Source organism: Belonocnema kinseyi, chromosome 2, assembly GCF_010883055.1.
Source record: "Belonocnema kinseyi isolate 2016_QV_RU_SX_M_011 chromosome 2, B_treatae_v1, whole genome shotgun sequence".
NCBI lineage: Eukaryota > Metazoa > Arthropoda > Insecta > Hymenoptera > Cynipidae > Belonocnema > Belonocnema kinseyi.
Genome location: NC_046658.1, coordinates 85,959,616 through 85,975,712, shown reverse-complemented (window position 1 = coordinate 85,975,712; position 16,097 = coordinate 85,959,616). Strand labels below are relative to the sequence as shown.

Below are 16,097 nucleotides of genomic sequence, written 5' to 3'. Positions count from 1 at the left end.
TATAAGAATTTTATTTATTTATTTATTATTTATTTGTCTAGTTACTCCAAAGTTTAACATACAATTTATGCTGACACATGCAGTACTGAACTCACATTTCGAACTATTTTCAGTTCCAGTGAACAACTTCATGGAGTCCATGGAAACTCATAAATTGATCTCAACTGACTTCAAATTGGAAAATAACTCGGGAACTAGGGATCAGACCTTCCAACTAAATTACATGGATATTGGAAGTCTGGATATCAAGGAAGAAATCATTGAAGGTAAACTTCGATTTTCATGCAGACTTACTATTTCTCCTTTTAAAAGATTCCCTCTTTTTCAACCGTTTTGAAGAAATTTCCCATTTATCCTCTTTTTCATTGTTTTTCGCTTAAATACGAAGTCGAATTATTGGAACCCAATTAAAAAATTTTAATATTTTCTGTTGGAAGATAACTCTTTTTGGTTAAAAAGTCTGCTATTATATTTTTGGTTCAGAATTCAACTCTTTTGGATAAAAATTCGACAAATTGGTTAATAATTTAATTATATTTTGGAAAATTCGTCCTTTTGGATTGCAAATTGATATTGTGTGCGTGTGAAAAAGTTACTTTTCTTAGTTGAAAATGGACTTTTTTGTTATGAATTCAACCGTCTTCTTAAAAAATTCGTATTTTAGTTTGAAAGTTCAATAATTAGTTTAAATTTTTATATTTTTTGTTTAAGAAAGTCGATCATTTTATAGAAAATTCATCTTTGTAAGTTGAAAATGTAACTATTTTATTTAAAATTCTATTTTGTTAAAAAGTATCTCTTTTGGTCGAAATTTAACTGTTTTGTTGAACATTCTTGTTTTTGGATTGAAAATTCATCATTTTGGATTGAAAAATGATCTTCTTCCTATTTTAACCAAAAAATTTATATTTTTTTGGTAACAATAAATATTTTTGTTGAAAATTAAACTTTTCAAATGCATTTATTTGATTTGAAATTTGTTCAAGACAGTTAAAAAATGAATCTTTTTGTTTAAACATTCAACTCTTTTGCTAAACATTTGTCTTTTGGGTAGAATATTCGAAAAATCACCTTTTTGGATTGGAGCGCCAACGGTTTTATAAAACATTTGACTTTTTAGCGTGGAGAAACAAATCTTTTGTTAAAAAACTTATTTTTTTCTAGAAAGTTAAAAAAAGTTCTATAATCTATTGAAGAATTCTTGCGTTTTTGTTGAGTTTAATCATTGCTTTTGATTTAAAATTAAAATTTTGTTGATTGAAATTTCAACGATTATATTTTTCGCTCAAAATTTATTTTGTTGTTAAAAATTCAACCATTTTATTTCAAATTATCTTTTTTATTGAAATATTAAATATTACATTTTTCATTGATTTCTGTTTTTTGGTAGAAGAGTTATCTTGGTTTGTTAAAAATGAAATTTGTTTTTGAGAATTCATCTGACTTCTAAAAAATTTGCCTTTTTGGCTAGAAAAACTGTTTGGTTGAAAATTCATTTTTTTTGGTTAAAAATCAACTTTTTTGTTAAAAATTGATCTGTATGAGTTTAAAATTCGACGGTTTTCTAGAAAATTCGGCTTCTTAGCTTGAAAACTGAACTCTGTTGTTGAAAATATATTTCGACGTGAAATCTTACGAATTTCAACGGTTTCATATTAAATTTAAAATACACTCGAAGAAATATCGTTTTAAATCAACCAGAACTCTGGTTAAATAAGCCCTTACTATTTTTTCTGGTTAATTTAACCAGAATTCTGCTTACTATAACCAGAAAAAATAGTAAGGGCATATTTAACCATAATTCTGATTAATTTAACCATACAGTTTTTGAGTGTAGTACCAATATTTATTTTATTTTAAAAATATAATACCTTCTCTGATGAGAATGTAAAAATTATTCTTTCATTGTTCATCCTATGCGCTCTACGTTAAGATAAGTGTGCGCTGTGGAGTTTGTTTATAGTAAAAAACATTTGAACAAAAAATACTAAATACGAAATTGCAATATGTATTTTAATAATTTTTTAATTTCAGAATATCCATCGAAAATAGCTACAGGTCAAGAAGTGAATAAAGAGTACACATTGAAAATTCAAGAATCAACCAAAGAAACAAAAAGAAAATACAAATGCGACGAATGCGAAAAGACCTATTTAATTAGGCGTACTTTACATCAACATCAGCGTTTTGCGCACGGCCAAATTTCCTCTCCTCACTTGTACGAATGCGATTTTGGTGATTATGTGTCTAACAGCAAAAGCGCTCTTTTTCGTCATATAAGTTGTAAACATTTAAAACAAACAACATTTGTGTGCGGCGAATGCGGAAATACTTACGGCCGCAAAGATACACTTAATTACCATAAAAAGTACTCTTGTAAGCAGAAGCCGCGTGGTATTCGTGACCAGATAATTAAAATTAATCCTAAAGTTCTAGACGCCAAATACGTATGCGAGGAATGTGGAAACAGTTACACACGAAAAAGTACTTTGCAGCGGCATAAAAAGCTCGCATGTAACAACCAAGAACCAGGATTTGTTTGCCATATTTGTGATTATAAATCGATGTTCAATGCAAATTTGTTGCGACATATTATGACGCGCCATACATCGTAATTATTCAGTTATTATTTTAAGGATTTTTCCCCTTTTGCTGGCCAATAATCAAAATAGATTATTTTTTATATTTTTATGGAGACGTTCAAATTGTGCGACTATTTCGTGCTTCAAGAAACGTGTGAGCAATTCAGAATTTTCGAAATATGCCAAGTAAAGATTGTACTGTAATTTAGATGGAAAATTAAAATAATAAAGTAATAATGTTTCCATGATTTAGAAACTTTATTTTTATCTCAAAAAACATCAAAATTTGCACTTAGTTTAAAAATTATAAATAAAAAGTCACCCCAAAATGTATGGCAATTCACCTTTCACAAACTACAAATGTACAATAAAAAATTGCAAAATAACATTAATGCATTTTTTTAATATTTCAGTTTTAAATATATCACATATATTGAGACTAATTCCATATTATTTTATGCGGGAAGGTCCAGCTTATGGTTTAAAAATAGTTTGGTATATAAATATATTATTCTATAGTGGAAATAAAGCGGGTATTGTATCGATTTCAAACAAAAATATATTTTTTTTTTATTTCGTACAATATGTAATCAAGTTTTGGAATCAAGTATATTTTTTGACAACTTTATTTTTTGCAAAAAATAAAAAAGCGTACCGTTCTACAGCAGGTATTAAAATATTAACAAATTCTATACAATAGTTTTTAGACATTTTGATTTTTTGTAATAAAATAAACAAGATATTATTACGTGCTAAAGAACGGCCTGCTTTCATTTATCAAAATCTGTACAAATATACTTCATCCCATACTGCATTTTTTTCAAAATTGAGTATTTTTGTTAACCAACGTAAGAATTTGGAATTTTATTTTTTTTTATTCGGCGTGGGAACTTCTTTCTTTTAATCTAAGGAGAATGATTTTTTTACTATTATAGAATGGCGGCTGTTTTGACGATATTCTTAAAAATGGATGTTTTCAAAAACCCGATTTCTAACAGTTTTTTTGTATAGATAGGTTGAGATATGTATTGTTTTAGAACAACTACTACAAATTTGTCATTTTTGACATTTTTCTTTTCAAAGAATAAGAGCGTCGATATAAAAAAAAAATTTATCCTAAATATCTGTGCTCGTTTTGAAAATACTGCATTAAAAATATCGTTTATTTTTAGAAAATTCTTCGTTGATCTTCAAATAATTGTAAAGGATATCAAATCAATTTTTTTCAGAAACGATGAAATAAGCGTCCCTTTATTCTTTCTTCTTGAGTTGGAAAAAATAATAATCAAGAAGAGGATTTAATATAAGAGAGTTTAATATTTCTAATATCTCTTCAAAGCCTCCTTCAAAATTTGTTTGGCTTGTCACTCATTTGTAAATGCTTTTTTGTCATAAAATCGTTTGTCAGTAAAAGCATTTTTTTAAACTCAAATACGCCACTGTTTAAGAATCTCATTTTTTCGACAATTCGAACTTTTCTAAATCACAAATGGAATCAAAAGTTACCGCATGATGTCCTTGGGTTCGTCTGGTGTCCTAATGGTGAAAAGTGCTCGAAAAAGTGGGATCATAACGTATAAAGCCGAAAATTTCTGAATTTAAAAAATCGATTTATGCATTTTCAAGTTTTCAAAATTCTTTTCCAGAATCGCAGGGTACAAAAAAAAACTCTACGGAGTCGTCTAATAATACTTCATACATACGAGTAACTAATCTTCCTTTTGAAAATACTCCTTTGTGTGAACCTCTCGCCCGGAGTTGGCATCTTGTATATAGCGATGATGAAGACATAGATATCAAGGATGAAATAATTGAAAGTAAAAATCATTTTTCACAGCAATAAAATATCTTCATCAAAAATAGCAAATACAAAATAGCAAATCACATTTTAATCATGTTTTAGTTCCAGAAATTTCTTCGAAGCTAGTTTCAGTACAAGGAGGAAATAAAGAATTTCAATTTCAGTGCGACTTATGTTTTGAAGTGATGCCCTTCAGGAGTCACCTTAATCGACATATGCGTCAACATTTAAAAGATTCCTGTGATAATCCAGAAAATAAATATAAGTGTGATGAATGCAAAACTAGTTATGCTTGGGAGCAAAGCTTACTTCATCATAAGCATCGCGAACACTGCAAACCTCCCAGGATTTGTGAATGCTTTCTTTTTATGAAAACTTTGTTGCAGTATAAGAATCATTGAAATGTGCAGATACGTAACGTTTTAGATTCTCGTTCCTCCTAATTTTAAAATAGAATTTATATTTACATGTAGATGGAAAATTCTAAAAATAAAATAATAACGTTGCGAAGATTTTGATGTCAAATTGAAGCAGAATTTAATACATAATGTTTCCTAATTGTAAAAAGTGGAATATTCTCACAACATATAAAATAAAACATTTCGGAATATAATAATTTTTTTTATTTCCTGATTTTTCCTATTTTTTTCCAGATAAGTTCAAAGAAAGTAAGCGGTGTCCAACTCTCCATGTGTTTTTCTAAAATGTCTTGTCATTTTTATATATAGCCCTTTTTTTAAAACACCAGAAAGAACATGAGCTACAGTTTACAATTGAAGAAAGGATTCAAACTGATATTGCCTTTGAAAATAAGTCTAAAGGTGGCGTTCAGACTTTGCAGCCTTATATCAAAGAAGAAAATGTTGGTATCAAGGAAGATATTATTGAAGGTAAAATTCAATTTTCATAGTAATAAAATATTTCAAAATTAATAAATCCAAAATTCCAAATGATATTTATATTTAATTTTAGTTCGAGAGAGTTCTTCAAAGGAAGTTGCGGTACAAGAAAATAGGAATTTTCATGCACTATAAAAACCATTTTCTTTTTCATATGTTTAAAAAATGTTAATATTTCCACAAACCAAAAAAAAAACTGTTATGCATGTGGGAAGAGTTACATTGGGAAACTTTTAAGTAATCATAAAAATAAACACAACAAATCTATCTTCTTTTTTTAACTCATTGTGATGTTTGTAGTGCAGCAGTAAAAGGAAATACCTTTTCTAAACATACAAATAAAAATAATAGAATCAAATATTTTAAAACTTTTTTTTTTTTTAAAGCTTTTTTGACTTTCAGATTCATTCTTTTCATTAAATATTTATTCAGAATTTATCGCATGACTTTTTTCTACATCTAGCGCCTACTAACTTCACAAGCTGCAGACTTGTGAAAATTGTTTACACTCGTCTCTAGATATTTGTAACTGTGCTTTGTTAAATACATCAATGATTTTTGATTAGCCATTCAATTATTTTCAGATCAGTTTCCAAACTTTTGGGCCATGGGTGAAAATGAACCGGAACAACTTATTTATATGCAGCCTGATAATCATTCCAGAAAACGTCGAAAAGATCCAAAGGGGCATTATGAGTGCGATAGATGTAGACGAACTTACATGCATAAGAAAAGTTTTCAGCGACATAAAAGTTACGAGTGTGACCAAGCGCCTCGTTTTGATTGCAATTTTTGCGACTACAAATCTAAAAGGAGACACGATTTGTCTAAACATATGAATACTTGTCGTTTTAGACCGAATACATTCGATGGATAATAAAAAAAGGACATTTGCGATCAATGTTACTTTTAAAAGTTTATGAGAATTTTTCGTATCCTCACATAAAAACGTAACGAATTGTGTTTTATTTTCCGCAGATATTTTTTAAATATTATTGTTTTCATATTTGAAATCGCATAAGACTTTTATTAATTTAAAATCAAAGGTAAAATTTCTTTCCATTTCAAAATGGATATGGCATAATTTGATTTCTCTAATATTAGGAAGTCGCTGAATTGCAAAATTATTGTTGATGGTACTATTATTCAGAAGAACAATTATTTTTCATTTATTGATTTTTTATTCCATGTGAAACAAATGGTGTCTAATTTTTCAATTAACTGATTCTTTACGTTTCGAACGTCTCCTATTCTGTAACTAAATTATAAGCATATGTAATTTGTTTTTAATTTTTGTATTGAACAATTATTTTATAAAGAGTTCAGCCATTCAAGAATTTATTTTCAAAAATTGGATAAGTTCAAGTTGTAAAGAATACATTTGCGAAAAAAATAATATTGCAAGTCTCGAAATTATAAATGAATATTACTTAATTATTGAATTAAACTGTTAAATTTTAGTAGAATTCTTCTTTATTTTGTTTGTTTTTATTTTTGATTATATTTTCCCAAATTGAGTTAAATTGTCTTGGATATAATTAAACTGAATTTATTTAGACTCAGTTGAATAAACATGTATTCAGAATATTTTAGTGGAACTTAGTGGATTTACTTAAATTCGCACTAAAAAATGTTGTAACGAAAAGCAACACAAAAGTGTTTGCTCACTGTATAATTAAATTGATAATAAATATGTTGAAAGATCAATTTACTTGTAGACGGAGGCATTTTTATTTCATATTTCTCTAGATGTTTCTAACTGCATATTTGTTTTTATTCTATGTAAAATACTGAAATGATGTCTGATTGTAAATTAAAATTTTTTCAGATCAATATTCAACATTATGGATCGCCGGTGTAGAATCCTACGATTTTCGGGGCAATTACCATGGACTTCCGGACCAAAGAATCCCGGGTTTTCCAGAATCTGAACCGGAACAACATGTTTACACACAGCCTCATCAAAATTTCGGAAATCGAAAAAATAATCCAAGGGGGAATCATGAGTGTGATAAATGCGGACGAACTTACATGCATAAGCACACTTTGTTGCGACATAAAAGTTACGAGTGTAACCAAGAGCCGCGTTTTGATTGCGACTATTGTGATTACAAATCGAAACGAAAACATGACTTGTCAAAGCATATGAATACTTGCCGGTATAGACCGAATTGTTTCGACGGATAATATACCTTCCACATCAGAGAGGTGCAAAATATGTGGCTCTCTGGACTTTCACGAACGGAGGAAAACATGTACAGCCTAGCCGAAAAAATATATCTATTTTTTTATACATTTATTTTTCAGCCCTTGGAATTGTTAAAAATATTCTTGCGAAAGTAATGTTAAAATGTGACAAAACTGTGAATCCACTATAAGAAGTCACCTGCGAGACCACATTAATTTTTGTTCCAAACGGGGAGTCCACGCCTCGTCCTCTTACAAATTTCCGGCAGAGCACTGTTGACCCTCTAGTCTTTTCCTTACACGGAGAGATCGTTAGATGTGCGTCGCCGATTTGAATGTGACTTTATAATAGGCAGTCTCCAATCACCAGCACGCTTTTGCCCCTGTAGTATTTTCTTTATAAGAACAGGTCGCGAGATATGCGTCGCTGATTTGACCCAGTAAATACTTAAATCTTTAATCTCGGAAACTTAAGGCCCATTGGATTGATTGAAAAAATACGCTCCTAATGGATTTTTATTTACTTTCAACCTGTGAAGCCCCATTCGAGTTGGCGACGCACATCTCATAACCTCTTCTTGTTATACCTTATGAAACTATGAATAGGTCGGAAACAAGTTTCCTTTCATACTTCTCAGAAAGTCGATGAATGATTCAGCTGGGAGTCCAACGTGCTGTTACTGAATTCAAAAAAATTGTTTTTCGAATTAATAAATAAAGGGATCTCTTTAAAGCAAGGTTATTATCAATTCATAGCATTAACTACTTCAAAGTTATAAGTTTTCTTGAATATAGAAAACATTGTGAGAGGTATCAGTGCGCTGGTAGTGAGCGATTGTCGGCCGTCGCCATGGGGGCTGCACAGGGGTCAGGCTCTCTCGTCCTGAAACAGGTTTTGAGGATGAGACGTGGATCGCTCGTTCCAAACGGATAACTGCGGTTTTTACTGCGCTCGTCTATCTACAGACGGTTTTTTTTTGTCAATTTGCAATTAGCTTCTGCAGCCACATTTTACTCGGCTTCATGTTTAAGAAAATATTTTTGAAAATGTTCGCAATCTTACTTTCAAAAGTTTATTACAATTTTTTGTTTTCTCACCTGGTGAAAAACTTTATTATATAATTTTGCTGCAGATATTTCACGATAACAATTTTTTTCATATTTAAATTAGGAAGTACTTATTTTAGTTCAAAAGCACAAACTGTAACTTGAACTTTCTGTAGACAGTTGCTAGATTTGGCAATATTGATGTTACTTGAATATCCAAATAATTTAAAGCATTCGAATTAAATTGTATTCCAAATCAGAATTAGAAACTTAGATTGAAATAAAAAAATTGCCTCTCGGATTTAGTGAAATTAATTAAATAATCATTATTATTATTTAATTACAATTATCAGACACAGCAGGGGAAAAATAATTTCTGTGAACAGATCAATAAATAGCTTACACTGTTCACTCGAAAAGATTTATGTGCTTGAATTTTTCATAAAAAATGTTATTTCTTCACTTAACAAAATTTTGTAATGTCACTGATGTCAGTATAATTTGAATTTTATAGTGTCCAATAACTTAGGCAATTAATTAAAACCCAAATTTGAACTTTATATGGAATTTGAATGTGATATATTATCAGAATTAAGTTTTCGTAAAAAGGTAGCCGTAATTAATTGAGGGTCTGGATCTACGAAAAGGTAATAACTTTCTGGCGTCTAGAGTGGAAGTAATGTTGCTTATATGCAAGCAGTAAAATGGTAACGGGCCCTCAATTATATGCGCAGCTTTGGGTTAATTTAGATTGGCAATATAAGTTTATAAAAAATATTCTTTTAAATTGATTATTAGACTAAATCCTAATTCAATTTTATTATTAATTTTATTCAATTTTAAGTTTTCCACTTAGCAATACAGGAGGAGTCATTTTTATTATTTAACAAAAATATTAAAGTTCTGATACCATTATTCTAGATAGAAATTTATTATTAAATTTCCTATGGGATATTTCGCTGTAGTTATAAAATATCTTGTAAAAAGTGTCTAAAAAGGAATATTCCAGCTTTGTTAATAAACTACTGATTAAAACTTCGAACGCGTAATTTATTTATTAAATGTTTAACTGGGTAACTTTTTTTTTTGCTTCTAGTTTCGCTTTATGCCTCTTTCATTTTAACGCTATATAATGTCACAAAACATTGAACGCACAAATGGGACGCAATTCCTTAATTACATCATATTGACAATTATTACATTTTTTCAGATCAATGGAATTCTTACATGGGAGTTCCGGCATCAACACCTTATCCAATTTTAAACTCAAGATTGACATACAAGCCATCCGTTGACATTCAAACAAATGATTTTTGGTCTGTCTACAATAGAGTTCAGGACCAAGGGAATCCGAATGTCCAGGGTCAATGGAACCAGAATGCTCAGGGCCAATGGAACACCAAATTTCAGAACCAATGGAACCCGGATGTTCAGGGCCAAGGACATTTTATTCATCAGCAGCATCTCGAAGGAAAAAAAAATGCTTTATTTAAATGCCATTTATGTCATTACACAGCTCGTCTCGAATCATCCCTTTTGAAACATGTGCATTCTAAACATTCGAAACCTTCAGATGAAAGGAAGTATGAATGCGATACGTGTACTCGAACTTATAAGTGGCAAAGTAGCTTGTGCCATCATAAAAAATACGAATGTCACAATGATCCAAGATTTAAATTTATATGCCATTATTGCAATCGAGATTTTACACAAAAAGTTACCCTTCGTAATCATATTAGTGTCATTCATTCGGAAGTTTACGGGAAGGTTAATTTTCCTCCAAAGAAATCAAGAGTAAGACGCTCTCGGCTGCAGTAAAATACTACGTCAATCTCCATTACGGTCGGAAATGATTAATCTGACTGACTTTCAGACGTGATTACTCGTCCAAAAAAAGAAGCGAGAAACTTTTTTGAAAATAAGTTTTAAAACTTATGAAATTTCGAGTGGAGTTACCACTAACAGGAATATATTTGAGGTTTTTAAGAGAATGAAGAGATATGCATCGCACACGATTCAAGTCTGCGCGAAGAACAGTTATCACGCCTCTTTCCCTTTTCCAATCCCACCTTTCCTTTTCCAGGTACGGTTGTTTAGACTTGGCCTATTTTAAAAGGATCAAAAAGATATCTACTAGATGCCATTCGGCGGGAATTTCATAAGCTTTTCAACTGTTTTTTTATTTCAAGTTTCGGGTTTCATTTTTAAACGAGTGATCATGTTTCAAATTCAGCAGCGATTTTTAGTATCGCTCGTGCTAGCTGTGTGAAAACAAGTTACAGCAGACGATATTAAGTACTATTTTAAAAAATATATTTTTGTTGTGAGATATATGAAAAATATCAATTATATTTGGTATAATATTTGATTTTTATTTAAATTGTCATTGAAGATGGGAATTTATTAATAAGTTATATTAAGTTGTTTTAGTATGCTTATAATTCGAATTTTTATTTCAATCTGTTAAATTTATTGATCTTTCGATATTCTTCATATTTTATTTACTTTCTTAAAATTTTGTTTTATTCTCTTCGTAATAATTATGTATCTAGAATTTAATGATGTTATTCAAAGTTTTTGTTGGCTAATATCGCGATTAGAATGTATTTTGTTTAATGATAATAAAGCGAACTAATCCAGCCTTAGAATCTATTTTTTATTTTCAAACTGATAGAAAAAGTAGTGCATGAAGCTTTTGTGATTGTCCCACCTGCAAAATAAATGTAAACTGTTGGGCAGGAAACATTGAAGTGTAAAGTAGAAAATTTGTAACTCGTCATAAATTTTGGTCCTAAAATTCGTTTTAATCCTAGAAGAAAGCTAACTTTTAATACATGTTTTTCAGATAAGACCATAGATTTGAAAAAAAAACGTAAGCTACTAAAAGGAGAAGCAAGACTGTCCCAAGGACCTTATCTCTGTTCTCAGTGCGGTGATTCCTTTGATGATAAAGTACCTTTCCGTAAACACCAAATAGAAAAACACAATGTTGTCCTTTGGTACGGAAAAACGTTAAACCTAAAAAACACAAGGAGATCTACAAGAAGTCTGAAAACCGGCGACCTTTCCAAGAAGGAAAATATTAAAGCTGAAAAATTTGCTAAAGGAAAATCTTCTCCTGAAACTTTAACGAGAGAGCTTTTTCAGAAATTTAAAATAAATCCCTGCTCAGTTCAAATAGACAATCTCAAGTATGTCATCAAAATGCGCGAAATAAAAAAGAACTCGAAAGCTTCCGAATTCAAGAAGAAGTTTGATAAAACTGACTGCGAGAAATGTGGACGTACCTTTCCTGACCGGGAATACTTGATTCGTCACAAACGTTTTTTGTGCGGATTTTCTCTACACTCGTGTCGTTATTGTCGTTTCAAAACTAACCGTGAAGACATTTTGTACACGCATATAAATGCCGCCCACTTGAAGTTCGAGAAAGACTTTTTCAAAACGATTATTAAAATTAAAGATGAAGATAATTAAATATAATATTTAAGTCTCGAAATTTCGTACAATAGTTACGAAGCAATTACAAAATTTTTTTGATTTTTTTCCTAGTTACCACAGTTTTTTTTTTCGACGTTCGTATTTTTATCGGTAATGTTGTGTGTGTTTGAATTCTACTTCTTTAGTTGGTTATTTAAAATAATTCATTATCTTGGGTATAATCGGTTCCATACTGAAGGAAAATTTGTACTCCTTCAAATTAACATGTGTGTAACTCTGTTTTTGATATTAATTTATGTTAAAAAAATCGTTTGAAAGAGCTCTGTTTTTTGAGTTAGCCCCTCGTTTTAGAACTTTGGATTTGGACTGAATTCTTTCGAACTCTTTTGAGTTTGTTGAACTCTATGTATTTATTTTAATTACTTTAAATTGCTTGCTAGGCTTTAGAATGCTTTCAAATTTTTTTAGAATCGTTGAAATCTCTTGAATTTCTCCGACTTCTTCTAAATTCTCTGAAATATGCGAATTCTTTCAATTCTTCTAAATTCCATGAATTATTTGGATCCACAGATTTCAATAGAATTAAATGAAGTTAGATAATTAAAGGAATTCAGATAAATAATTAAAGGAATTCAAGAAATTCAGAGGAAGCTAAGAATTCAGCAAATTCAATCAATTTGCTGAATTCCGTGAATTCCCGGAATTTAATGAACTCTCGGAATTTGCTTAATTATCGGAATTTCCTTTATTCTTGGAATTTTCTTAATTCTCTTAAGTACCCTGAAGTGTCTCATTTCACTGAATTATCTGAAGTCTATAAATTCCTGGAATTATCTGAATTTCCTGAATCGTCTCAATTCCGGGAAATCTCTGAATTTCATGAATATTTTGCAATTAAAGAATCCTCTGGATATCATGAATTTCTTTATTTTGTGCGTTCCTTGAAAACAATAATTTTAAACAAATTTAAGGAGTTTATAAGGGACAAAATGAATGCAGAGATTTCTACGAATTCAGACAAATCTAGGAATTCAGCGAATTTGAGAAAGTTCCTGAATTATCTGTTGAATTACCTGGATTTTCGGCAATCTCTGAATTTTCTAAATTTTCTGGATTTCATGAATTCTCGGAATATGTCTGAATTCTTTGAGCATGTTGAATTTTCTGTTCTATGAATTTCCTGAGATCCTTGAATTATGTGAATTCCTTGAATTATGTAATTACCTTGAATCCTTTGAATTCCTTCAATTCCTCTAATTGCTTGAATTCTCAAAAAGATTTTAGAAGATTCAACGAATTAAGAAGAATTCAAGGAATTTACAAAGTTTAGAGGAATTCACATGATTTCAAAGAAGTTTAATGACTGGTTCTTTTAGACGATCACTTCAAGAGCGATTTTTTTATCATAGAGGTATCAAGATATCCACAATATTTTAATCTTTTAAAAGTGTAAGTTACCAAAAATCTTAATGTTCTGTGTCTTTTGTACTGAGTCTTTGAATGCAGTTATAACGATGTATTACTCTGAAATCACAATAAATTTGTAAAAAATGTTCCTACCAAATGTTGCATCCCTAATTCTATTTCTAACTTATGCACGATATTTGCTCTAAATAAAAATTATTTTTACTATTTGCATACAACAGAAAGCATTGCAATGCTATATAACATGACTAACAATACTAGATCGCTCAATATATATTTCTATTTCTAAATCTAATTTCAATTTTTTTTCCAGGACGAAATTATAGTGCTTCTAATTGGACAATTGCCACTCTTCCATCAACATCAAGAGGTTTTCAAGAAAGACGTTTGCGTTCCATGACTTCATTCAATGTTTTAAACCGTTCTACTTTAGTTAAAAATACTTGTTGGACTTCTCGAAAATATGTTTGCAATGATTGTGGAAGATCATATACTTTAAAAGCTTCTCTGACACGACACAAACAATTTGAATGCAATGCTCAGATTTTGAGAGGCAGTTCTGAAGAGGCAGACAGGAAATCGAAAGAACACATGTGTGGAAAATGCAAAAGAAGTTACACATTTTTGACGTCACTGTGGCGTCACCAGCGTTACGAATGTGGCGTTGAGCCAAGATTTATTTGTCCAGTGTGTCGTACTAAATTTGCACAGAAAAGTAATCTTGATCGTCACGTGCGAACTCGACACTAATAGTATATTATGTGAAACCTACGCGCCCGCGTCTCACATAATATATTTTAAAACCGGGAGTGAGAAGGTAGATTCTACAAATTAGTCGAATTGAGTTTTAAGGGCGGATCCCCTGTGGGACCCATGTTTTTCGAGTGGCTATTAGCCAATTGTGAAGAACTGGCTGATTTACTTCACACACGCTTGAAGCGTGTGCAAAGAGCTGACTGGGTTACTTCGCACAAGTTTCAAGCGTGTGTGAAGAAGTTCTCCAACTTTTGTGCGTATCTGGCGCTTCGCGTCTGCTACGCAAGGCACGGTAGATCGAACCTCACACGCAAAGGTTTGAAAAAAATATATATTATCAAACTCCTGAAAGGATTTTAGAAAATAAATTAAATTTTCCTTTCTTATAGAGAAAGGATCTTACTTGTTTGATTTCGTTGAACAAAATGTCAACCCAATTTGTAATATAGTAGATCTATATTTATATTTTTTTTGACATCACAATTAATATTGAACCGAACAAATCTTTTATAATAAAGAATAGGATAAGTTTAAATTTATAAATGTTAGATTGTTAATCAATCAAACAATAACACTAATCAAATCTGAATACAAGCAACAATTTTTCATGCGTATTTCTTATGTTTTGTTGTTAAAAGCGATATTGTAAGATTGGGAAACCAAAGAACAAATTGTTGTTACAATAAATTGTATTGTAGTTCTCTCTCACATTAAAGTTTCTCGTAGTCTCTAATTATATTATACAGTAGCTGTATCGTAAAAAACAGTAGGTGTGATGTCAGTAAGTTGTTTGTTAAAAAATAATTTATAAAAAGATTTTGTATTTTCACGTCTGGAGGGGTATATGTGTCCAAGAGTCACAAGTAGAAATAAAGACATTTTTCATCAATAAAAACTGATATTGATTAATGTGCTTTCTAATTCTTACGTTTAAATTTTCAGTAATTTTTCTTCCTGATATATTTATTTGCTTCTAAATCTACTTTGACGCGAGTTCTGCTAATTGAAGCAATCTTCTTTTTTCAGGAAACTATTGGTTTTCGTCTCAGCCTTCTGCGTCCGGATACGTTGTAAATCCAAGGCAAGAAATACAAAAAGGAACGAGGAGGTTTAAGTGTCCCAATTGTGTTAAATCATATTCCCAAGAAGGAAATCTTAAAAGGCACCAAAAGATGGAATGCGGTGGGATTAAAAAGTTTGTTTGTTACGTTTGTAATCGAGGATTCACCCGAAAAATGAATTTGCAGCAACATTTATATTGTATTCACAAAGTCTATTTAGATAACCCAAAAAATTTCTAAAATTTTATATTTTTATTTATAATAAATGATAAAAAAAAGAAGATTATACTTTAGACAATAGAGATAATGACTTCGTTTTAAAGTTATCATAAATAAATTATCAATTATAGACTAAAAAAAGTTACAAGTTCTTTCAATAAAATTGGAAGTTAGTTAATTATTTTGCTTATTTTGTTACTAGTTAAGAAGGTTTGTGCAAAATGTATTTTCTACTCTGCAAAAATAAAAAAGTCTAAAAATGACATAAAAATTAATCAATTTCATGTTAACAAATTATAAATAAAATTTGTTTGATATTTTGATTTTCTAATGAAAATTAGATCATGCTGAAATAATAAATAAAATAAACGTGTGGAAGTACATGTTATATAAGTTCGATAAATAAAATTGATTCAAATACAATAATATGATTTATTTTTATTTTTATCCAAGCAGATATCCAATATTAATGACATGTAGTCTTTTATAGGTAGTCTAGATATATTTTACAGGCTCTAAATATATGTCAGCCGATATTATATATTGGTGCAAGCTAAATATGCTGAATATTTTAAAATACCAGTTTACATCATAAAATTATTTTCTTTCAGGTTTCGATGAAACACTTTTTTACAACTTACCCCCTGGACAAAAAGATTATGAGAGACAAAATTGGCAA

At 30.1% G+C, this 16,097-nt stretch overlaps 3 protein-coding genes and 1 long non-coding RNA gene across 4 annotated transcripts; all 4 read left to right on the top strand.

The window, feature by feature from the left end:
* Nucleotides 1–117: 117 nt before the first annotated feature.
* Nucleotides 118–2,830, top strand: LOC117167547 (zinc finger protein 28-like). The gene is made up of 2 exons (XM_033352555.1): nucleotides 118–266; nucleotides 2,035–2,830. Exons 1-2 carry the CDS (start codon nucleotides 131–133, stop codon nucleotides 2,613–2,615), a joined length of 717 nt encoding a protein of 238 aa, XP_033208446.1. The 5' UTR covers nucleotides 118–130; the 3' UTR covers nucleotides 2,616–2,830.
* A 1,313-nt stretch (nucleotides 2,831–4,143) lies between these two features.
* On the top strand, nucleotides 4,144–4,994 carry LOC117168148. The gene is made up of 2 exons (XR_004466463.1): nucleotides 4,144–4,399; nucleotides 4,486–4,994. It is a non-coding gene; the product is annotated as an uncharacterized LOC117168148 (long non-coding RNA).
* Nucleotides 4,995–5,230: 236 nt separating this feature from the next.
* Nucleotides 5,231–6,188, top strand: LOC117168434 (longitudinals lacking protein, isoforms A/B/D/L-like). The gene is made up of 2 exons (XM_033354079.1): nucleotides 5,231–5,273; nucleotides 5,867–6,188. Exon 2 carries the CDS (start codon nucleotides 5,890–5,892, stop codon nucleotides 6,157–6,159), a length of 270 nt encoding a protein of 89 aa, XP_033209970.1. The 5' UTR covers nucleotides 5,231–5,273; nucleotides 5,867–5,889; the 3' UTR covers nucleotides 6,160–6,188.
* A 786-nt stretch (nucleotides 6,189–6,974) lies between these two features.
* On the top strand, nucleotides 6,975–14,132 carry LOC117182857 (zinc finger protein 624-like). The gene is made up of 5 exons (XM_033375967.1): nucleotides 6,975–6,996; nucleotides 7,111–7,353; nucleotides 9,727–10,140; nucleotides 11,362–11,799; nucleotides 13,696–14,132. The coding sequence occupies exons 1-5, from the start codon at nucleotides 6,975–6,977 to the stop codon at nucleotides 14,130–14,132; spliced, it is 1,554 nt and encodes a 517-aa protein (XP_033231858.1).
* The last annotated feature ends 1,965 nt before the right edge of the window (nucleotides 14,133–16,097 follow it).

What these genes read in the sequence shown, in the direction of transcription:
- LOC117167547 (XM_033352555.1), top strand. Translation starts at nt 131, where the DNA reads ATGGAGTCCATGGAAACTCATAAATTGATCTCAACTGACTTCAAATTG. An exon ending in CAAGGAAGAAATCATTGAAG is followed by an intron (nt 267 to 2,034) that starts GTAAACTTCGAT and finishes TTTTAATTTCAG; the next exon opens with AATATCCATCGAAAATAGCT.
- LOC117168434 (XM_033354079.1), top strand. Translation starts at nt 5,890, where the DNA reads ATGGGTGAAAATGAACCGGAACAACTTATTTATATGCAGCCTGATAAT.
- LOC117182857 (XM_033375967.1), top strand. Translation starts at nt 6,975, where the DNA reads ATGTTGAAAGATCAATTTACTT. An exon ending in GTTGAAAGATCAATTTACTT is followed by an intron (nt 6,997 to 7,110) that starts GTAGACGGAGGC and finishes AAATTTTTTCAG; the next exon opens with ATCAATATTCAACATTATGG. An exon ending in GCGACATAAAAGTTACGAGT is followed by an intron (nt 7,354 to 9,726) that starts GTAACCAAGAGC and finishes ACATTTTTTCAG; the next exon opens with ATCAATGGAATTCTTACATG.